The sequence below is a fragment of the Oncorhynchus keta genome, unplaced genomic scaffold (assembly GCF_023373465.1).
Source record: "Oncorhynchus keta strain PuntledgeMale-10-30-2019 unplaced genomic scaffold, Oket_V2 Un_contig_17033_pilon_pilon, whole genome shotgun sequence".
In the NCBI taxonomy this organism is placed as follows: domain Eukaryota; kingdom Metazoa; phylum Chordata; class Actinopteri; order Salmoniformes; family Salmonidae; genus Oncorhynchus; species Oncorhynchus keta.
This window is the reverse complement of record NW_026280247.1, coordinates 31391-55000: the sequence shown is the minus strand read 5'-3', so window position 1 is coordinate 55000 and position 23610 is coordinate 31391. Positions and strand designations below refer to the sequence as shown.

Genomic DNA, 23610 nt, shown 5'->3' with positions numbered 1-23610 from the left:
AGTGGAAGTTTAAGGCTGAAAATACACTGTAGCTATTTGGAAGCCAGATGCTGCTTCTGTGTTTGTTCAATAGTGTTCAATGTTAAAGGTTACATACAGCAGAGATATCTACACCAATGTCTTACATACAGCAGAGATATCTACACCAATGTCTTACATACAGCAGAGATATCTACACCAATGTCTAACAATCAGCAGAGATATCTACACCAATGTCTTACATACAGCAGAGATATCTACACCAATGTCTTACATACAGCAGAGATATCTACACCAATGTCTTACAATCAGCAGAGATATCTACACCAATGTCTTACATACAGCAGAGATATCTACACCAATGTCTTACATACAGCAGAGATATCTACACCAATGTCTTACATACAGCAGAGATATCTACACCAATGTCTAACAATCAGCAGAGATATCTACACCAATGTCTTACAATCAGCAGAGATATCTACACCAATGTCTTACATACAGCAGAGATATCTACACCAATGTCTTAGCAGAGATATCTACACCAATGTCTAACAATACTGCAGCAGACAATCAGCAGATATCTACACCAATGTCTTACATACAGCAGAGATATCTACACCAATGTCTTACATACAGCAGAGATATCTACACTTACAATGTCTTACAATACATACAGAGATATCTACACCAATGTCTTACATACAGAGATATCACACCAATGTCTTACAATCAGCAGATATCTACACCAATGTCTTACAATCAGCAGAGATATCTACACCAATGTCTTACATACAGCAGAGATATCTACACCAATGTCTAACAATCAGCAGAGATATCTACACCAATGTCTTACAATCAGCAGAGATATCTACACCAATGTCTTACATACAGCAGAGATATCTACACCAATGTCTTACATACAGCAGAGATATCTACACCAATGTCTCTCACATCATCTGTGCATCTGTGTTCAACTGCAACAAGGCATGTCCACACATGAAAATAAATGAATTGGATACACTGTGTCAGGGTATCAACGTCAGTACAACCATACTAAAATACTAACACTGATATGGACACACACACACACACACACACACACACACCACACACACACACACACACACACACACACACACCACACACACACACACACACACACACACCCCACTGAGTCCCTTTCCTCCCCCCCACCCCACTGAGTCCCCCGTTTCCTCAACACAATCCCCCACCCCACTGAGCCCCCTGTTTCCTCAACACAATCCCCCACCCCACTGAGCCCCCTGTTCAACACAATCCCCAACACAATCCCCCACAATCCCCCACCCCACTGAGCCACCTGTTTCCTCAACACAATCCCCCACCCCACTGAGCCCCCTGTTTCCTCAACACAATCCCCCACCCCACTGAGCCCCTGTTTCCTCAACACAATCCCCCACCCCACTGAGCCCCCAACACAATCCCCACCCCACTGTTTCCTCAACACAATCCCCCACCCCACTGAGTCCCCTGTTTCCTCAACACAATCCCCCACCCCACTGAGCCCCCTGTTTCCTCAACACAATCCCCCACCCCACTGAGTCCCCTGTTTCCTCAACACAATCCCCCACCCCACTGAGCCCCCTGTTTCCTCAACACAATCCCCCACCCCACTGAGTCCCCTGTTTCCTCAACACAATCCCCCACCCCACTGAGCCCCTGTTTCCTCAACACAATCCCCCACCCCACTGAGCCCCCTGTTTCCTCAACACAATCCCCCACCCCACTGAACTCAACACAATCCCCCTGGTTCTGTTTTCATCTCTTTTCACAGTCCAGATAGAACCTGGCTCCCAAATGGCACCCTATTCCCTACACTGTTCCCTAGTTTTGACCAAGACCAAAAGTAGTGCTTTATATAGGGAATAGGGTGCCATTTGGGACACAGGCCCTTCTATTATAACCACACACCTCCTGCACTTTTCAATGTCCTCTGTGTCCAGCGGTGTGATAGTGGAATCAGACAGAGAGTGTGGTGGGGGACATGTGGGTTCAGTGTGACCGCTTCCCTGCTTCACTTTCTACCATTCACAATACAGACACACACAACCACAGCAGCTTATCAGTCCCACCACATGGATCAAACAACAGGTACACTGTGGAGCCATCAGGTGTCTGATTAAGACCAGGAGGAGGGAAGGATAGGGGAGGAAGAGGGGAAGGGAGGAGGGGAGGAGGAGGGGAGTGGCGATGGAAGGAGGAGGAGGAGGGGAGGAGGAGGGGAGGAGGAGGGGAGGAGGAGGGGAGTGGCGATGGAAGGAGGAGGAGGAGGGGGAGGAGGAGGGGAAGGGAGGAGGGGATGAGGAGGGGAGGGGAGGAGGAGGAGGAGGAGGGGAGGGGAGGGGAGGAGGAGGGAAGAGGGGATGGGGAGGAGGAGGAGGAGGAGGGGAGGAGGGGAGGAGGGGAGGAGGAGGAGGAGGAGGAGGAGGGGAGGGGAGGAGGAGGAGGAGGAGGAGGAGGAGGAGGAGGAGGAGGGAGGGGCAGAGGGGATTAGGGGAAGGGAGAAGGAGGAGGAGGAGGAGGAGGAGGGGAGGAGGAGGAAGTAGAAAACAGCAGTTAAAAAGTGCCATGCTGTTGTAGGCAATATAATCATAGTTAGCCTAGTAATATGTCCCTGTCTTTGCCTATAGGCTATTTGAAAACACATTGACATAATGCTGTGAGGGTCAATGCAATGCAAATAGGGAAATCTGTTCAGTAGAAACATACCGTCTGCATCTCAAATGGCACCCTATTCCCTATGTAGTGCAGAATTTATAAATAAAACAGTGCATTGTATAGGAAATCGGGAGTTGTTTGGGACACAGGCACCGTGTAAAGCACTTCCAATCCGTCACAGCAGGAATGGATGTGTCAGTGGAAGGTGACAGGGACATATCCATCACCACTAGTCCTCTCTACACATGAGTAATGGACAGAAAGCTCCCGATGAAACCTCTACGTAATAGCCCCTGGAAAATGACTCATTTCATTATCAACTAAGTTACAGCAGAACATTTTAAAGTGCTCTAGTTTCTCTTGGTTCATTATTCAGTCAATGGCCAAACAGCGGCTGGAGTCTGAATTCAGACCAAAAAGACTATCCTATTTTTAAACTGTTAATTTGTATTTTTTTGTTATGAATCGAAGTTAAAAAAGTGAAGACTTGAATGAAAAAAATAGGATAAGTGAGTTGGTACGACCAGTGTTTGATACGGCGCTCACATTGCCCCACAGGCAGCGGTGGTAACCACTAGGATAGACAAAACCCCAGGGCCTGACTGTGTTCTTACCTGTAGCATTAGGAGGACACACACACACACACACACACACACACACACACACACACACACACACACACACACACACACACACACACACACACACACACACACACACACACACACACACACACACACACACACACACACACACACACACACACACACACACACACACACACACACACACACGTGTCCTTACCCGTGGCATTGGGAGGACACCTGTTGAAGGCCAGTTCTCCTGAAGGTGTTCTTCTCCACACCATGGCTACAGTGTAGTCCTCCAGACAGATCTCATAGGGCGCTGGGGGGAACCGTACACAACACATCGCTGGGTTATTGCTGACTCACCAATAGGAATAGGCCAGAAGAGGCTGGTGGGAGGAGTTACAGGAGGATGGGCTTGTTGTAATGGAATCTTTGGAACGGAGTCAAACGTGGTTTCCATTAAGGGATGGAACAGGTTCAGGGAACAGAACCGAAAACCGGAAAATAACAATTAGGAACGGAACCCGAACCATAAACTAAAGTTATCTATACTGTTCCAGAAGAGAACCGTTATTTTAAAAGCATGCAAACTGGTTAAAAACTAGATTTTATGTTCCGGGCATATTTTTACAGTCTGATTATTAATATTATTAGTATTATTATAATGATTGTTATAATTATTGTAATGCTGATGATTATTATAATTATTTTTATTATTTTTACAATTTGTATTATTGTTATTATTATTATTATTGTTATTATTTATTTGTTGTATTATTATTTGTATTATTTGTATTATTATTATAATAATAATTTTACTGTTATTATTATTTTTATTATTATTATTATTATTATTGCAGCGTCTGCCTGCCAGCTGGACATTTTTGCCAGTGGGGGTGTGTCTGTGTTGAGTCTACCTGCCGCTCCCCTGTGAAGCATAGGTTACTGTCGCCTACTGACAACATTACAAGTAGAATTCAGAAATTAGGGAGAGATGTTTAATTAAAGAAGAAATTATTTACTTTTTCAATGCTAGTTAAGGATACTATAGTTATCACGATTCACATTGGATTTTTTAACTACAAAAAGGTAAGAGTTTGATTTTAATTGTAGTGCTGCTCTGCACACACAAGCTAGTTAGCTGGTTAGCTAGTTAGCTCATTAGCTCGTTAGCTAGTTAACTAGTTAGCTATTAGCTCGTTAGCTCATTAGCTCGTTAACTAGTTAGCTATTAGCTCATTAGCTCATTAGCTCGTTAACTAGTTAGCTATTAGCTCGTTAGCTCATTAGCTCGTTAGCTAGTTAGCTATTAGCTAGCTAACGTTTGCTCTGGTCCAATGTTAAACCAACTCGGATGTTCAAAGATATTCAAAGTTCCTCCATAGAAGCTGCTCCTCCTCTGTGTGTCTAATTCAGATAAGGATGTCATAACAAGATGCCCAGCGCTTCAAGGCAAGCTTCCTCCAAACTCTCTCGCTCTGCCTCACCCTCGACATGTCAGTTACATCTCGCGCCCTACACGGTGACTGGCAGCACAGTGTGTGTTTGCCTTTCATTACGATTAAACCATGCTGTTATGGCAAAAACACAATTTGTTAATGTAAAAACAAAATACATATTTCAGATGTTTAAAAAGGAACAGAAAGGAACCATTAAAACCCATCGTTTGTTGGGGTTCAGAACCGGTTCAGAACTTTATTTTGCTGGTTGAAACAGTGGAACAGAACCCCAAGAATAATACATCTGTTTAGGACAAAACGATTTGTAAATAATTTTGGTTCCAACCCCTGGTTTGATACCATTCCATTAATTACAAGAAGCCTGTCCTCCTATATCTCCTCCCACCAGCCTCCTCTATAATTGCATAAGTGTAGACTAGATTGTAAATAGATTGTAATCCATGAACATGCTGTAGTTCTAAAATGGTTTCTTCGTGTTGGATTAAACGGCTTAAAATAGTACAGGTGTGAAAAATATTGATAATGGGAACGGCTTCCCTACAGTCCTGACTCCTACAACAGAAACAATGCCACTCTTTACAGGGTGATAATGGTCAAACAAAAGATTGATAATGGGAACAGCTTCCCTACAGTCCTGACTCCTAGAAACAATGCCTCTTTACAGGGTGACTTGATAATGGGAACCTACAACAGAAACAATGCCACTCTTTACAGGGTGATAATGGTCAAACAAAAGATTGATAATGGGAACAGCTTCCCTACAGTCCTGACTCCTACAACAGAAACAATGCCACTCTTTACAGGGTGATAATGGTCAAACAAAAGATTGATAATGGGAACAGCTTCCCTACAGTCCTGACTCCTACAACAGAAACAATGCCACTCTTTACAGGGTGATAATGGTCAAACAAAAGATTGATAATGGGAACGGCTTCCCTACAGTCCTGACTCCTACAACAGAAACAATGCCACTCTTTACAGGGTGATAATGGTCAAACAAAAGATTGATAATGGGAACAGCTTCCCTACAGTCCTGACTCCTACAACAGAAACAATGCCACTCTTTACAGGGTGATAATGGTCAAACAAAAGATTGATAATGGGAACGGCTTCCCTACAGTCCTGACTCCTACAACAGAAACAATGCCACTCTTTACAGGGTGATAATGGTCAAACAAAAGATTGATAATGGGAACGGCTTCCCTACAGTCCTGACTCCTACAACAGAAACAATGCCACTCTTTACAGGGTGATAATGGTCAAACAAAAGATTGAATTTGCATTAATCGCCGTGGTAGCGAACAGTCTCCATGGAGATAAAAACAGGTGGGTTAATCAACACCATCAATTAATATTAAGATATTAATCATACATAACACTCTCTTATTCTCTTATTCTCTCTCTCGCTCTTTATCTCTCTCTTATTCTCTCTCTCTATTCTTATCTCTCTCTTATTCTCTCTCTCTTCTCTATCACTCTCTCAATTCTTGCTCTCTCGTTATCTCTCTCTCTATTCTCTCTCTTTATCTCTCTCTCTATCCTCTTTGTCTTTATTATCCCGCTTTCTATTCTCTCTCTCTCTCTCTCTCTCTCTCTCTCTCTCTCTCTCTCTCTCTCTCTCTCTCTCTCTTTATTTTCTCTCTCTCTCTTTATCTCTCTCTCTATCCTCTCTCTCTTTTAATTTCTCTCTCTCTATATATTCTCTCTCGAACAGCTTCCTCTTAAAGCTACAGTCTGTGATTTGGGAAGCTGTTCAATGGTCATTTCAATTCTTGATGTTTACCCATTGGTTGTTGAAGAATAGACAACAACCTACAGTATACATATCTTATGAGTTTAGCACAACTGTCAATCTTTATCGAAACCCAAAATAGAAGCTTTTTATTAGTCCGTTGTTGAATTGGTTGTTGAATTGCAAATGATCTTTCCAGGCTCTGTCTATTTTCAGAGCTGAAGCTGGGTTGCCTACCCTCTGCTTTATGTAAGTCTTATCGGTTCCTCCTACAGGAACAGAAAGGCACGTCACTCTTCCTCAGCGAAGAGGAAGATCATTATCTTCACTCCACACTTCCAGTTAATTGACTCTTGCAGTCTCACTTATGGTGGTTATGGGGTTATCGTTACCTGGGCAACGCTGGTCACTGCACTTGCGGACTTCATCCCCTGTGCCCTCGCACTGTTGCCCGGTGAGCGCTGCCCCCTGGCACACCCGCGCCCGCCTCTGCCAACCCCCATCACATGATTTGGAGCAGCCACTCCAAGGCCCCCAGGGATTCCACTGGCCATTGGCTGAGGAGGAGAGACAGATCAGTTAAACCATTGGCTGAGGAGGAGACATTGGCTGAGGAGGAGACAGATCAGTTAAACCACTGGCCATTGGCTGAGGAGGAGAGACAGATCAGTTAAACCACTGGCCATTGGCTGAGGAGGAGAGACAGATCAGTTAAACCACTGGCCATTGGCTGAGGAGGAAAGACAGATTAGTTAAACCCCTGGCCATTGGCTGAGGAGGAAAGACACACCACTGTTAAACAACTGGCAACTGCCCCCCTCCCCCCTAAAAAGATTTAGATGCACTACTGTAAAGTGGCTGTTCCACTGGATGTCATAAGGTGTATGCACCAATTTGTAAGTCGCTCTGGATAAGAGCGTCTGCTAAATGACTTAAATGAGTTAGACCCCTGGCCAATGCCTGAGAAGTTAGACCCATGGCCAATGCGTGAGAAGTTAGACCCCTGGCCATTGGCTGAGGAGTTAGACCCCTCGCCATTGGCTGAGGAGTTAGACCCCTGGCCATTGGCTGAGGAGGTAGACCCTTGGCCATTGGCTGAGGAGTTAGACCCCTGGACATTGTCTGAGGAGGTAGACCCTTGGCCATTGGCTGAGGAGTTAGACCCCTGGCCATTGGCTGAGGAGGTAGACCCTTGGCCATTGGCTGAGGAGTTAGACCCCTGGACATTGTCTGAGGAGTTAGACCCCTGGCCATTGGCTGAGGAGGTAGACCCTTGGCCATTGGCTGAGGAGTTAGACCCCTGGACATTGTCTGAGGAGTTAGACCCTTGGTCATTGGCTGAGGAGTTAGACCCCTGGCCATTGGCTGAGGAGTTAGACCCCTGACCATTGACTGAGGAGTTAGACCCCTGGCCATTGGCTGAGGAGTTAGACCCCTGGCCATTGGCTGAGGAGGAAGACAACTGGCCATTGTCTGAGGAGGTAGACCCCTGGCCATTGTCTGAGGAGTTAGACCCTTGGCCATTGGCTGAGGAGTTAGACCCCTGGCCATTGGCTGAGGAGTTAGACCCCTGGCCATTGGCTGAGGAGTTAGACCCCTGGCCATTGTCTGAGGAGGTAGACCCCTGGCCATTGTCTGAGGAGTTAGACCCTTGGCCATTGGCTGAGGAGTTAGACCCCTGGCCATTGGCTGAGGAGTTAGACCCCTGGCCATTGGCTGAGGAGTTAGACCCCTGGCCATTGGCTGTGGAAGAGACACCTCACTGTTAAAAAGGATCTCTTTCTCAAATGCGTAAATATCTGTCCTCTCCTTGTGTCCTATCCGATTGTCCTCTCTATGTTATATCCTCATGTCATATTCTTGTTTCCTCCCCTTGTTCCCTTTCCTTATTTCCTCTCAGTGTGTCCTCTGTAAAACATTATGGTGGCAGCTCATCATTAGGCTGGCTTTGTCCTGGTCAGTTCATTCAGGGCAGAGTGATGAAGGAGTGGAAATTAGTACAGTAGATGATGGATTTTAAAACAAGGAGCCAGAGAGCCTCTGGACTCCCATCTTCTCTCCCCAACATCCAATCAGTTCTTAGTAAAGCATGACCAATAAGGAATCTCTATTTTATTACCATAAGCCAGCCGGTCTTTCAAATTCTATAACGGCACTAGGGCCCCTGGGGATACCTGGGAAGACTCATGAGACAATAGCCCTACTGGTAAAATGCACATCAGGGGGTACTTCAGGGGTACTCTGAGAAGACTCATGAGACAATAGTCCTACTGGTAAAATGCACATCAGGGGGTACTTCCGGGGTACTCTGAGAAGACTCATGAGACAATAGTCCTACTGGTAAAATGCACATCAGGGGGTACTTCCGGGGTACTCTGAGAAGACTCATGAGACAATAGTCCTACTGGTAAAATGCACATCAGGGGGTACTTCAGGGGTACTCTGAGAAGACTCATGAGACAATAGTCCTACTGGTAAAATGCACATCAGGGGGTACTTCAGGGGTACGCTGAGAAGACTCATGGGACAATAGTCCTACTGGTAAAATGCACATCATGGGGTACTTCCGGGGTACTCTGAGAAGACTCATGAGACAATATTGACCATATTGACCACCTTGACCATTCTATGTGCTACGTACCCCATGCAGCTCTACTATGATGTGTAGCTAGAAGATGTGGATTCATTCTCACACAGACACAGTAGGTGGGATTATAGATACTGGGACACATGGGGGCGTGTCCCAAAGGCCGCCCTATTCCCTATATAGTGCACTACTTTTGACCAGGGACTCAGGGAATAGGGTGCCATTTGGCACAAACCGAGGACATGTTATATAGTACCCAGAGATATAGTAAAAACAAAAAGAAGAAGAAGTTTTTGGCAGAATTTTATCCAGATTCAATTAATAAAATGACTCTGATAATACTTGTAATAATTAGGAATATGTCTCCTTTTATGGCTGGGGAGGTTTCTCTGTGACTGCGGTGATAACTTTCCTCACTTTGCCAATATTAAAAGGCCTTTTATGATAAAGTTTCCCAAAGCAGTGGCATGTTTTATGTCTTTTTAATGAACACAGTAAAATCGAGCATTAGGCAAAAACAGATGGTCCCCCTGAGCCAAACAGTTAATCACATGACCTTCTCTGAAAGGTAGAACAACCCTGGAAAGGGGTCACACTCCTCTATTTCATCTCTCCATCCCTCCTCCCTCCACCCCACCTGCATTTACCCCTTCTCCATACACACGGGTCCAAGGACTAACCTCAGTGGAGGTCTGAAATGGACAGACATGATCCCGACCATGTTCATCACACAACAAGTCAGTGGTGCAACGTTGACCTATGTTACACCAGCGTGTGGTGGGAGAGGATCACTGTCTCCCAGTCCTCTATGACATTATTCATGTATTAGTGAGCATCGCTGTCTCCCAGTCCTCTGTGACATTATTCATGTCATGTGTCTCCCAGTGAGCATCCATCTGTCTCCCAGTCCTCTATGACATTATTCATGTATTAGTGAGCATCCTGTCTCCCAGTTCTCTATGACATTATTCATGTATTAGTGAGCATCGCTGTCTCCCAGTTCTCTGTTACATTATTCATGTATTAGTGAGCATCGCTGTCTCCCAGTTCTCTGTGACATTATTCATGTATTAGTGAGCATCACTGTCTCCCAGTTCTGTCTCCCAGTTCTCTGTGACATTATTCATGTATTAGTGAGCATCGCTGTCTCCCAGTTCTCTGTGACATTATTCATGTATTAGTGAGCATCGCTGTCTCCCAGTTCTCTGTGACATTATTCATGTATTAGTGAGCATCGCTGTCTCCCAGTTCTCTGTGACATTATTCATGTATTAGTGAGCATCGCTGTCTCCCAGTTCTCTGTTACATTATTCATGTATTAGTGAGCATCGCTGTCTCCCAGTTCTCTGTTACATTATTCATGTATTAGTGAGCATCGCTGTCTCCCAGTTCTCTGTTACATTATTCATGTATTAGTGAGCATCGCTGTCTCCCAGTCCTCTGTTACATTATTCATGTATTAGTGAGCATCTCTGTCTCCCAGTCCTCTGTGACATTATTCATGTATTAGTGAGCATCACTGTCTCCCAGTTCTCTGTATTAGTGACATTATTCATGTATTAGTGAGCATCACTGTCTCCCAGTCCTCTGTGACATTATTCATGTATTAGTGAGCATCTCTGTCTCCCAGTTCTCTGTTACATTATTCATGTATTAGTGAGCATCGCTGTCTCCCAGTTCTCTGTGACATTATTCATGTATTAGTGAGCATCGCTGTCTCCCAGTCCTCTGTGACATTATTCATGTATTAGTGAGCATCGCTGTCTCCCAGTCCTCTGTGACATTATTCATGTATTAGTGAGCATCGCTGTCTCCCAGTCCTCTGTGACATTATTCATGTATTAGTGAGCATCGCTGTCTCCCAGTTCTCTGTGACATTATTCATGTATTAGTGAGCATCGCTGTCTCCCAGTCCTCTGTGACATTATTCATGTATTAGTGAGCATCGCTGTCTCCCAGTTCTCTGTGACATTATTCATGTATTAGTGAGCATCACTGTCTCCCAGTCCTCTGTGACATTATTCATGTATTAGTGAGCATCACTGTCTCCCAGTTCTCTGTGACATTATTCATGTATTAGTGAGCATCGCTGTCTCCCAGTTCTCTGTGACATTATTCATGTATTAGTGAGCATCGCTGTCTCCCAGTCCTCTGTGACATTATTCATGTATTAGTGAGCATCGCTGTCTCCCAGTCCTCTGTTACATTATTCATGTATTAGTGAGCATCGCTGTCTCCCAGTCCTCTGTGACATTATTCATGTATTAGTGAGCATCGCTGTCTCCCAGTCCTCTGTGACATTATTCATGTATTAGTGAGCATCGCTGTCTCCCAGTCCTCTGTGACATTATTCATGTATTAGTGAGCATCGCTGTCTCCCAGTTCTCTGTTACATTATTCATGTATTAGTGAGCATCGCTGTCTCCCAGTTCTCTGTGACATTATTCATGTATTAGTGAGCATCGCTGTCTCCCAGTCCTCTGTGACATTATTCATGTATTAGTGAGCATCGCTGTCTCCCAGTCCTCTGTGACATTATTCATGTATTAGTGAGCATCGCTGTCTCCCAGTCCTCTGTGACATTATTCATGTATTAGTGAGCATCGCTGTCTCCCAGTTCTCTGTGACATTATTCATGTATTAGTGAGCATCGCTGTCTCCCAGTTCTCTGTGACATTATTCATGTATTAGTGAGCATCGCTGTCTCCCAGTCCTCTGTGACATTATTCATGTATTAGTGAGCATCGCTGTCTCCCAGTCCTCTGTGACATTATTCATGTATTAGTGAGCATCACTGTCTCCCAGTTCTCTGTGACATTATTCATGTATTAGTGAGCATCGCTGTCTCCCAGTTCTCTGTTACATTATTCATGTATTAGTGAGCATCGCTGTCTCCCAGTCCTCTGTGACATTATTCATGTATTAGTGAGCATCACTGTCTCCCAGTCCTCTATGACATTATTCATGTATTAGTGAGCATCGCTGTCTCCCAGTCCTCTGTTACATTATTCATGTATTAGTGAGCATCGCTGTCTCCCAGTCCTCTGTTACATTATTCATGTATTAGTGAGCATCTCTGTCTCCCAGTCCTCTGTGACATTATTCATGTATTAGTGAGCATCGCTGTCTCCCAGTCCTCTATGACATTATTCATGTATTAGTGAGCATCGCTGTCTCCCAGTCCTCTGTTACATTATTCATGTATTAGTGAGCATCGCTGTCACTTCTACGTACACCCTGTCAGCCAGGCTCTGACCTGTCTGGATTGTATAACTGTCACTTCTACATACACCCTGTCAGCCAGGCTCTGACCTGTCTGGATTGTATAACTGTCTGGTCCCTGCCCAGTGCTAGATTGACCAAAAGTCTTTATTCTGAACTCTTATTGCAGTAGGTACAGATACTGTAGTAGTTTTGTATTCAGAATTACATTTGCAGGACATGTTGATGTGGTTCATAGCATGTATTTTGTATGGTGATTCAGATCATCCAAAATTAGTGCTGAGAGATTAGTGCTTCTTGAGGTTGGTTCGTTTTCAGTTAGATTAATAAATTAGATGCTGTTTTCTTGGCATTAAATGCACTATGTATTGTGTGGGTTGAATGCTGTAACAACACTGAATAAAACAATTAATAAAAGTCCCATGATGGTAGTGACTTCCCATTACTGCTGATCACTTATTAACCATCCTTTATACTTTAATATTTAATTCCAAGTCATCATCTCATCTCTATAGAGCTGCTGTCTATGCTGTCTGGCATAATCACTATTTTAGTAGTTCTTCAAAGTAAATAAGGAATATTTTTATGACGGCTGAATACCAACTATCAATCACTTAGATCATGTAAGTGATGTAAACTATCGGCCTAAATCGAATCTCCAATTCCTCTCAAAGATTTTTGAAAAAGCTGTTGCGCAGCAACTCACTGCCTTCCTGAAGACAAACAATGTATACAAAATGGTTCAGTCTGGTTTTAGACCCCATCATAGCACTGAGACTGCACTTGTGAAGGTGGTAAATGACCATTTAATGGGGTCAGACTGAAGCTCTGCATCTGTCCTCGTGCTCCTAGACCTTAGCTGCTTTTGATACCATCGATCACCACATTCTTTTGGAGAGATTGGAGACCCAAATTGGTCTACACCACCAAGTTCTGGCCTGGTTTAGATCTTATCTGTCAGAAAGATATTAGGTTTTCTCTGTGAATGGTTTGTCCTCTGACAAATCAACTGTACATTTCGGTGTTCCTCAAGGTTCCGTTTTAGGACCACTATTGTTTTCATTATATATTTTACCTCTTGGGGATGTCATTCGAAAGCATAATGTTAACTTTCACTGCTATGCGGATGACACACAGCTGTACATATCAATGAAACATAGTGAAGCCCCAGAAATGCCCTCGCTAGAAGCCTGTGTTTCAGACATAAGGAAGTGGATGGCTGCACACGTTCTACTTTTAAACTCGAACAAAACAGATATGTTTGTTCTAGGTCACAAGAAACTAAGAGATCTTCTGTTGAATCTGACAATAAATCTCGATGGTTGTACAGTCGTCTCAAATAAAACTGTGAAGGACCTCGGCATTACTCTGGAACCTGATCTCTCTTTTGACGTACATATCAAGACTGTTTCAAGGACAGCTTTTTCCATTTAACATAACATCGCAAAAATCTGAGACTTTCTGTCGAAAACTACTACTGCAATGCTCTACTTTCCGGGTTCCTGGATAAAGCACTAAATAAAATTCAGTTAGTGCTAAATACGGCTGCTAGAATCCTGACTAGAACCAACAAATGTGATCATATTCTTCCAGTGCTAGCATCTCTACACTGGCTTCCTGTTAAGGCAAGGACTGATTTCAAGGTTTTACTGCTAACCTACAAAGCATTACATGGGCTTGCTCCTAACTATCTTTCCGATTTGGTCCTGCCGTACATACCTACACGTACGCTACGGTCACAAGACGCAGGCCTCCTAATTCTCCCTAGAATTTCAAAGCAAACAGCTGTAGGCAGGGCTTTCTCCTATAGAGCTCCTACCCATGTCAGAGACGCAGACTCGGTCTCAACCTTTAATTATTTATTGAAGATTTCATCTCTTCAGTAGGTCCTATGATTGAGTGTAGTCTGGCCCAGGAGTGTGAAGGTGAACAGAAAGGCACTGGAGCAACAAACCGCCCTTGCTGTCTCTGCCTGGCCAGTTCCCCTCTCTCCACTGGGATTCTCTGCCTCTAACCCTATTACAGGGGCTGAGTCACTGGCTTACCGGTGCTCTTCCATGCCGTCCCTAGCAGGGGTGCGTCACTTAAGTGGGTTGAGTCACTGAAGTGCTCTACCTGTCTGGGTTGCCCCCCTCTTGGGTTATACCGTGGCGGAGATATTTGTGAGCTATACTCTGCCTTGTCTCAGGATGGTAAGTTAGTGGTTGAAGATATCCCTCCAGTGGTGTGGGGGCTGTGCTTTGGAAAAGTGGGTGTGGTTATATCCTGCCTGTTTGGCCCTGTCTGGGGGTATCATTAGATGGGGCCACTGTGTATCCTGACCCCTCCTGTCTCAGCCTCCCGTATTTATGCTGCAGTAGTTTATGTGTCGGGGGGCTAGGGTCAGTCTGTTATATCTAGAGTATTTCTCCTCCTCTGGTGTCCTGTGTGAATTTAAGTATGCTCTCTCTAATTCTCTCTTTCTCTCTTTCTTTCTCTCTCGCGGAGGACCTGAGCCCTAGGACTATGCCTCAGGACTACCTGGCATGATGACTCCTTGTTGTTCCCAGTCCACCTGGCCATGCTGCTGCTCCAGTTTCAACTGTCCTGCCTGTGGCTATGGAACCCTGAAATGTTCATTGTGATTATTATTATTCGACCATGCTGGTCATTTATGAACATTTGAACATCTTGGCCATGTTCTGTTATAATCTCCACCCAGCACAGCCAGAAGAGGACTGGCCACCCCTCATAGCCTGGTTCCTCTCTAGGTTTCTTCCTAGAAAGGTCTAGGGTGTTTTTCCTAGCCACCGTGCTTTTACACCTGCATTGCTTGCTGTTTGGGGTTTTAGGCTGGGTTTCTGTACATCACTTTGATATATCAGCTGATGGAAGAAGGGCTTTATAAATACATTTTAAAATAAAGAAATTTGATGTATTTTCAGGTACCTTACAAAGCAACTACCCTCCATATCTATCTTCTATCTCTCCTCTCTCTCTCTGTGTCTTCCCCATATTAACCTAATGTAGCAGGCCTATAGAAACACACAGAACAGACAAGTAGGCACGCAATGGATTATGGTCATTGCAGTTAATTACCATATTTACCAACTCCCTACTACATCGCACAGTTGGGGCTTGATGTGATTTATCTCTAGAGAAACTACTTAATGTGCACATTGAGCTCACAGAAAAAGAAAACAAAATGAACTAAATGGAATTAAAATAATTGAACCGACATCAGTGAATTAGTTGTTTCAAAACCCCAAAATAACCCCAGTTTCAGTTCATCACTCAGCACTATCTATAAGAGACTTTGTTGAGATTCACAATCAATTTGAGATACTTTTGGATGATTTGAACATGATGTGCAAAAACTGCTAATATTGGTCCCATGACTTGAATGGAAATTGTGACATAAATGCTAAAATATGAACTAAGCAAAACTAAACCATACTGTATCATGGATTGCTGTCATACCTTGTCTATAGACAGTTTACAGCGTAGGAAAACCAATGTGTAATTTGGGTGAACTATTCCTTTAAGTTTATTTGGACAGGGACAATGTACAACACAAACACAAGTCTCACACCACTGAGAAATTATACATTGCACCAGATTTAGCTAACAGCTCATTTACATCTGTAGTGCCTGGGACGATGATGATAGTGATGATGGTGATGATGATGGTGGTGGTGATGATGATGATAGTGATGATGATGGCGATGATAATGGTGGTGGTGATGGTGATGATGATGATGGTGATGATGATGATGATGATGGTGATGATTGTGGTGGTGATGATGGTGATGATGATGATAGTGATGATGATGGCGAGGATGATGATGATGATGATGGTGATGATGATGATGATGATGGTGATGATGATGGCATTAATAGCTCAGTGGCCCAGTCAGTGTGTTACCTGTGCAGTCTGGATTGTAACACTCTCTGCTCTCTGCCCAGTGGCCACGACACTCCGACCCACCGTGGGCGGCGGCTGAACATTGTCTGGTCCTCTGCTGGGTCCCGTTGGCACAGGTCACTGAGCAGTCACTCCACAGGCTCCACTCCTGCCACTGGCCGTCCACTGGGGCACACACACAGACACGTACCAACACACACACGCACACACAAACAGCCCAGACCCAAGAGGGAGAGAAAGGGAGAAAAATTGGACAGTCAGTCAGAAGAAGTGGAAGGAGACCATATTCAAATGGCTGTCTTCAGGTTGAGAGCCTGACAACTAGACACCCATATTATAATATCCTTCCCCTGAAAACACAGTGCACTGTTCATGCATGAACATACCATTACCGCTTGTGGTTTGAGTGGCATGAAATAGCTCAGGTCCAGTGGGTCATATTGCAAGAGAATGGCCATGTGTGGATGTGTCCCAAAACTGTACCCAAATAGTGCACTCCTTTTGACCAGAGTAGAAGTGCACTATATAGGGAATAGGGACAATTCATTACTTCTGCTTTTGGAGCTGCTAGTTCTCAGTTCTCTTCTCAGAGGTGAAAATGCCTTAAAACGGTGCAGAGGATAAACACAGAAAGTAATGAGTTTGCCACCTGCATTTGTCATTGCCTCTACAAGCCAACTTCGTTGGGGGAGGTTCTGCTGCATTTATGACCAACTACACCCTTCTTAAAACAGAGCAAGAGTTATATTTCTGCAAAACGACCTACAGTTGAATGAAGAGCTTGGCCTTTTCATAAAAGAAGAGAAGAAGAATACTTTATTGTCCATTTACTTACAGTCCAGAGACATGTGTGTTTTTGCTGGACGACCCAGACAACCTTAACGACCCAGACAACCTGAACGACCCAGACAACCTGAACGACCCAGACAACCTGAACGACCCAGACAACCTGGATGACCCAGACAACCTGAACGACCCAGACAACCTGAACGACCCAGAACACCTGGACGACCCAGACAACCTGGACGACCCAGACAACCTGAACGACCCAGACAACCTGGATGACCAAGACAACCTGGATGACCCAGACAACCTGAACGACCCAGAACACCTGGACGGCCCAAACAACCTGAACAACCCAGACAACCTGGACGACCCAGACAACCTGGATGACCCAGACAACCTGGATGACCCAGACAACCAGAACGACCCAGACAACCTGAACGACCCAGACAACCTGGATGACCCAGACAACCTGGACGACCAAGACAACCTGGATGACCCAGACAACCTGAACAACCCAGACAACCTGGATGACCCAGACAACCTGGATGACCCAGACAGCCTGAACAACCCAGACAACCTGAACGACCCAGACAACCCTTCTCCATTTAACATCCAACATCAAATGTCACTAGCAAAAGTTAGACAAAAGTAACAAGGGTACGCACAAAAAAGTGCACACACACACACACACACTTCATTTGCTCAGGAAAATAGCTGTTAATTGCGTTGGAGTTGACTGGACTGAATGGACTGCAGACTTTTAAAGCTAGGCAACTGAACAAATAAAGTGTATGTGTGTGTTTGTGTGTGTGTGTGTGTGTGTGTGTGTGTGTGTGTGTGTGTGTGTGTATGCGTGTTCTTTTTTGGGAGCGCATCGTAGTCAGTCTACTATCTAGCACACAGTGATTGTGGAAAAAACCCATCATCACTAATCTGCTTACCATTCACTGGCAATTGCGGCGATTTCCTCTTCAGTGTTGCAGTGTTGACTCTATGACAGCGGGTTTTCAACCCATATTATGATGTGAGCATGAACGGCACATGCTGCTTTTAAATATGTCATGAGGCCTGTATGCCATATGCATCCTGTTTCTCTCCCCTCTACACCCCCGCCCCCTCTCTCTCTGTCTCTCTCTCTGTCTCTCTACCCACCCCCTCTCTCTGTCTCTCTCTCTGTCTCTCTACCCACCCCCTCTCTCTGTCTCTCTCTCTCTCTCTCTCTCTCAATTCAATTCAATTCAATTCAATTCAAGGGCTTTATTGGCATGGGAAACATGTGTTAACATTGCCAAAGCAAGTGAGGTAGATAATATATAAAGTGAAATAAACAATAAAAATTAACAGTCTCTCTCTCTCTGTCTCTGTCTCTGTCTCTGTCTCTGTCTCTGTCTCTGTCTCTGTCTCTCTCTCTCTCTCTCTCTCTCTCTCTCTCTCTCTCTCTCTGTCTCTCTCTCTGTCTCTCTACCCAATTCAATTCAATTCAATTCAATTCAAGGGCTTTATTGGTATGGGAAACATGTGTTAACATTGCCAAAGCAAGTGAGGTAGATAATATATAAAGTGAAATAAACAATAAAAATTAACAGTCTCTCTCTCTGTCTCTGTCTCTGTCTCTGTCTCTCTCTCTCTCTCTCTCTCTCTCTCTCTCTCTCTGTCTCTCTCTCTGTCTCTCTACCCACCCCCTCTCTCTGTCTCTCTCTCTCTCTCTCTCTCTCTCTGTCTCTCTCTCTGTCTCTCTCTCTGTCTCTCTACCCACCCCCTCTCTCTGTCTCTCTCTCTCTCCTGTCTCTCTCTCTTCTCTCCATTGAGTTGCAGTGTAATTGATCCTATAATGTTGCACCAAAAAGGCAGCTGTTGTCTTCTCCCAAGAGGCTCTCTCCTTGCAAGATGGTCTTTTGATTAAGACTTTATCTTCTGAACAGCACCCTATTCCCTACATAGTGCACTACTTTTGACCAGAGCCCTATGAGATTTCCTATGGGCTCTGATTGATAGGAGTGCCTACATAGGGAATATGTTGCTATTAACATGGTGCTGTTAATATTATCATTGCCAATGAATAGAAAATCACTTGTGTTGTGTCTGTTACTGGTCCCTTTGTTTCTAAACATATTCACCTCAGTCATTCTTGAAGGACCGAATGTTGACTGACATTATATGGATCAGAGCTCCATTCAAATATTTAGAGAAAGAATGACAAGGAAGTGGCTTTTAAAATGCTAAACGTTGGAAAAATAAATAAACAAGCAAGCACAACAACAGGGCATCGTGGGGTGTAATCATTAGTGCACACAGTAGCAAACAGTTGCAAAGAAAAGAAGAGTTTCTATTGGACAAATTCAGATAGGTTCCTCCCTGTTGGGTCCTGTTTGCCTCTGTTTGGTTCCTGGTAATTATAACCATGGTCTCATTAGAATATGTAAAAATACACACACACACACACACACACACACACACACACACACACACACACACACACACACACACACACACACACACACACACACACACACACACACACACACACACACACACACACACACACACACACACACACACACACACACACACACACACACACACACACACACACACACACACACACACAGAGAGACAACAGTCCATACCTGGGCAGAGGGCGATGTTGCAGAGTTTGCTCTGGGTCTCAGGCCCGTCACAGGCTCTCCCTCCATGTTGGGGCGGGGCACACATCCTGTTCCTAGTGCGGTGGCCACGCCCACACGTAAACGAACACAGGCTCCATGGTGACCACTCCTCCCAGACGCCATGCACTGTAGGACATAGGGCAGAGGTCAGAGGTTAGGGGTCAAGTATAAGGTTTCAACTATATTATCCCAGGGAAAAATGTAGTTTTGCAGCAAGATGATGGTACACAACAGACATAAAATAGACAGTTTAATTGCTGTCGTTGTTTCTGCCACATGACACGATTTGATCAATAATTATCAGCAAAACAGAAAGCACATATATGTAGTCCAACCAGTGAGCTTTACCCTGAACTACCACAAAGTAGTAATCATGGGGTCGTGGAACCATGTGGGGCTTCCATCTTTAGGAAGTGAAATGAGTTTGACCTGACAGTACTCCTGTGTAGTGATTCATATCCACATACTGCTTGCTGATCTGCCAAGCAGAAGTACCGGCTTACAAAGAACAACATAGTATTTCTATAAAATGGCCGATATCTAATACTGTGTCAGGCTAGACTGTTTGGCGCTTCTTAGAACTGTCTCAGAATGTCTTCTCTGTCACCTGGGATAAAACATCATCTGGTCACCGGTGTGTTATCCTGCCAAGTGGTATATCCCTTCTTTAACGACTCTGATTGCTTCATGAGAACGCAAATCCCGCTCAAACATTGTTAATTAAAATCAAAGTCCCAATCGCACAAGAGAAAGAGAAAGAGAGAGAGAGAGAGAGAGAGAGAGAGAGAGAGAGAGAGAGAGAGAGAGAGAGAGAGAGAGAGAGAGAGAGTGGGATGGATGGGGAGAGTGTATCTCTTCTGTGAAGGATCAACACCATATTCTAGGATCACAAAGTCAGTCTTATAATGAAGAGCTTTTATCAGATAGGACTCCCGAGTGGTCCTGAGTGGTGCTGCGGTCTAAGGCACTGCATCTCAGTGCAAGAGGCATCACTACAGATCCTGGTTGGATTCCAGGCTGTATCACAACCGGCTGGGATTGGGAGTCCCATAGGGCGGAGCCTAGCGTTGTCCGGGTTTAGCAGGGGTAGACCGTTTCTGTAAATAAGAATTTGTTCTTATTAACTGAATTGCCTAGTTGAATAAATAATAATCAGGCAAGGCTGGAGTTCTTTAGTTCAGTTAGAGATATAATCAGAGTACAGGTTGAGCTACAAGTCTGGCCCTGTGTTCCAAATGGCTCCCTATATAGTGCACTACTTTTGACCAAGTGACACCCTATTCCCTACGTAGTGCACTACTTTTGACCAAATGGCACCCTATTCCCTACGTAGCGCACTCCTTTTGATCAGAGCACTATGGGCCCTTGTCAAAAGTAACGCACTATATAGGAAATTGGTTGCCATTTGGGACGCACAGTGTGCCTCCTTCCTAATTAAAGGACATATAATTGAAATCAGTGTTGGAACAGTGAACAAGCCTTCTCTGCAGTGAAATAAACTATTTACAACTGAAAAGAAAGGTGGAATTATGTAAGACTTTTTTGGGGCCGTTTGCAACAAATTGGTATTAAAATACCATCTCTAAATATGGTAACGTTGCATTTGAATAGTAGCTCTAGTAGTGAACTCCAAGTGAGGATTGATATGAGGCAAACTGCGCCAACTGTGACATCATGCTGTGTAGCAGTGACACTTTAAGAAAGAGACCGACATAAGGACTTCCTAACATGTTCATAAGCCATACATAACGCATTAATAAGCAGTTGACTTTCTAAATGCTCAAATCAACTTCCATCAACAACCACCCGTTTATTTATCTGGTTTTCCTCTGTGTCCAATTCTAAACGTTTAACAGTCTTTCAAATCATTCTTTGTTTGGTTTCATTCTAGAATCATTTGAAAGGAGGAAGTTGTTTTGACCTGTCCTGCACCGCTCCTTCCTCTGCATGTTCTTGTCATGTTTCCTTTTCAACTCTCATCACATTGTTCTGTATTTTCTTCTGTGCAAAAAAAAACACAAGTTGATATTTGCCTTGTCTTGTGGTTGTTGACATAAGCAGTTATGAATGCAGCCAGTATGTATAGGTTATGAATGTGTTATAAGGTCCTTGTGTCGTGCCCTTCAAGGAAAATGTTCCCTGCATGTATTTCTGTCCTTGAAAACTATTTGACTCAGACAAACACAGATTTCAACACATTACTGGCCTGAAACAACGGCACATTACTTCCAGAGAAAAAGACAGTTTAGCCCATTAGCCTGCTGCCAAAGTCTCACCTAGGGGGAAATAATGGATTATTTATCCTTTCTGGTTCTCTTATTCTTCATTTCAATCCAGGGGGACACCTGGGGTATATGGCTCTGTAGGCTGACTGCTTCAATTATTGTTTCTGAATGGAAGTTCAGCAAGCTACCAGAGCTTGTTGGGTCAGTTCAGCTAGCTACCAGAGCTTGTTGGGTCAGTTCAGCTAGCTACCAGAGCTTGTTGGGTCAGTTCAGCTAGCTACCAGAGCTTGTTGGGTCAGTTCAGCTAGCTACCAGAGCTTGTTGGTCAGTTCAGCTAGCTACCAGAGCTTGTTGGGTCAGTTCAGCTAGCTACCAGAGCTTGTTGGTCAGTTCAGCTAGCTACCAGAGCTTGTTGGTCAGTTCAGATAGCTACCAGAGCTTGTTGGGTCAGTTCAGCTTGTTGGGTCAGTTCAGCTACCAGAGCTTGTTGGGTCAGTTGTTGGTCAGCTACTACAGAGCTTGTTGGTCAGTTCAGCTAGCTACCAGAGCTTGTTGGTCAGTTCAGCTAGCTACCAGAGCTTGTTGGTCAGTTCAGCTAGCTACCAGAGCTTGTTGGTCAGTTCAGCTCTACCAGAGCTTGTTGGTCAGTTCAGCTACCAGAGCTTGTTGGTCAGTTCAGCTAGCTACCAGAGCTTGTTGGGTCAGTTCAGCTAGCTACCAGAGCTTGTTGGTCAGTTCAGCTTACAGAGCTTGTTGGGTCAGCTACCAGAGCTTGTTGGGTCAGTTCAGCTAGCTACCAGAGCTTGTTGGTCAGTTCAGCTAGCTACCAGAGCTTGTTGGGTCAGTTCAGTTACCAGAGCTTGTTGGTCAGTTCAGCTAGCTACCAGAGCTTGTTGGGTCAGTTCAGCTAGCTACCAGAGCTTGTTGGTCAGTTCAGCTACCAGAGCTTGTTGGGTCAGTTCAGCTACCCAGAGCTTGTTGGAGCTTGTTGGGTCAGTCAGTTCAGCTAGCTACCTAGAGCTTGTTGGTCAGTTTGTTGGGTCAGCAGCTAGAGCTACCAGAGCTTGTTGGCTTGTCAGTTCAGCTAGCTACCAGAGCTTGTTGGGTCAGTTCAGCTATCTACCAGAGCTTGTTGGGTCAGTTCAGCTAGCTACAGTTGGTCAGTTCAGCTAGCTACCAGAGCTTGTTGGGTCAGTTCAGCTATCTACAGTTCAGCTAGCTACCAGAGCTTGTTGGGTCAGTTCAGCTAGCTACCAGAGCTTGTTGGGTCAGTTCAGCTAGCTACCAGAGCTTGTTGGTCAGTTCAGCTAGCTACCAGAGCTTGTTGGGTCAGTTCAGCTAGCTACCAGAGCTTGTTGGTCAGTTCAGCTAGCTACCAGAGCTTGTTGGGTCAGTTCAGCTAGCTACCAGAGCTTGTTGGTCAGTTCAGCTAGCTACCAGAGCTTGTTGGTCAGTTCAGCTAGCTACCAGAGCTTGTTGGGTCAGTTCAGCTAGCTACCAGAGCTTGTTGGGTCAGTTCAGCTAGCTACCAGAGCTTGTTGGGTCAGTTCAGCTAGCTACCAGAGCTTGTTGGGTCAGTTCAGCTAGCTACCAGAGCTTGTTGGTCAGTTCAGCTAGCTACCAGAGCTTGTTGGGTCAGTTCAGCTAGCTACCAGAGCTTGTTGGGTCAGTTCAGCTAGCTACCAGAGCTTGTTGGGTCAGTTCAGCTACCAGAGCTTGTTGGGTCAGTTCAGCAGAGCTTGTTGGGTCAGCTTACCAG

The 23610-nt window shown here is 44.7% G+C and overlaps 1 protein-coding gene across 1 annotated transcript in view; it reads right to left on the bottom strand.

Moving 5' to 3' along the window:
- The window catches only part of LOC127919558 (adhesion G protein-coupled receptor B3-like), a gene marked incomplete at its 3' end in the record, with an annotated part of 88761 nt that overhangs the window by 58158 nt on the left and 6993 nt on the right, over positions 1 to 23610 (bottom strand). Inside the window, exons 3-6 of the mRNA XM_052503291.1 lie at positions 19588 to 19752; positions 16175 to 16339; positions 6854 to 7018; positions 3484 to 3585 (exon numbers count right to left, since the gene is read on the bottom strand). Coding sequence (XP_052359251.1) covers positions 3484 to 3585; positions 6854 to 7018; positions 16175 to 16339; positions 19588 to 19752 — 597 coding nt within the window. The remainder of the gene's footprint in view (positions 1 to 3483; positions 3586 to 6853; positions 7019 to 16174; positions 16340 to 19587; positions 19753 to 23610) is intronic.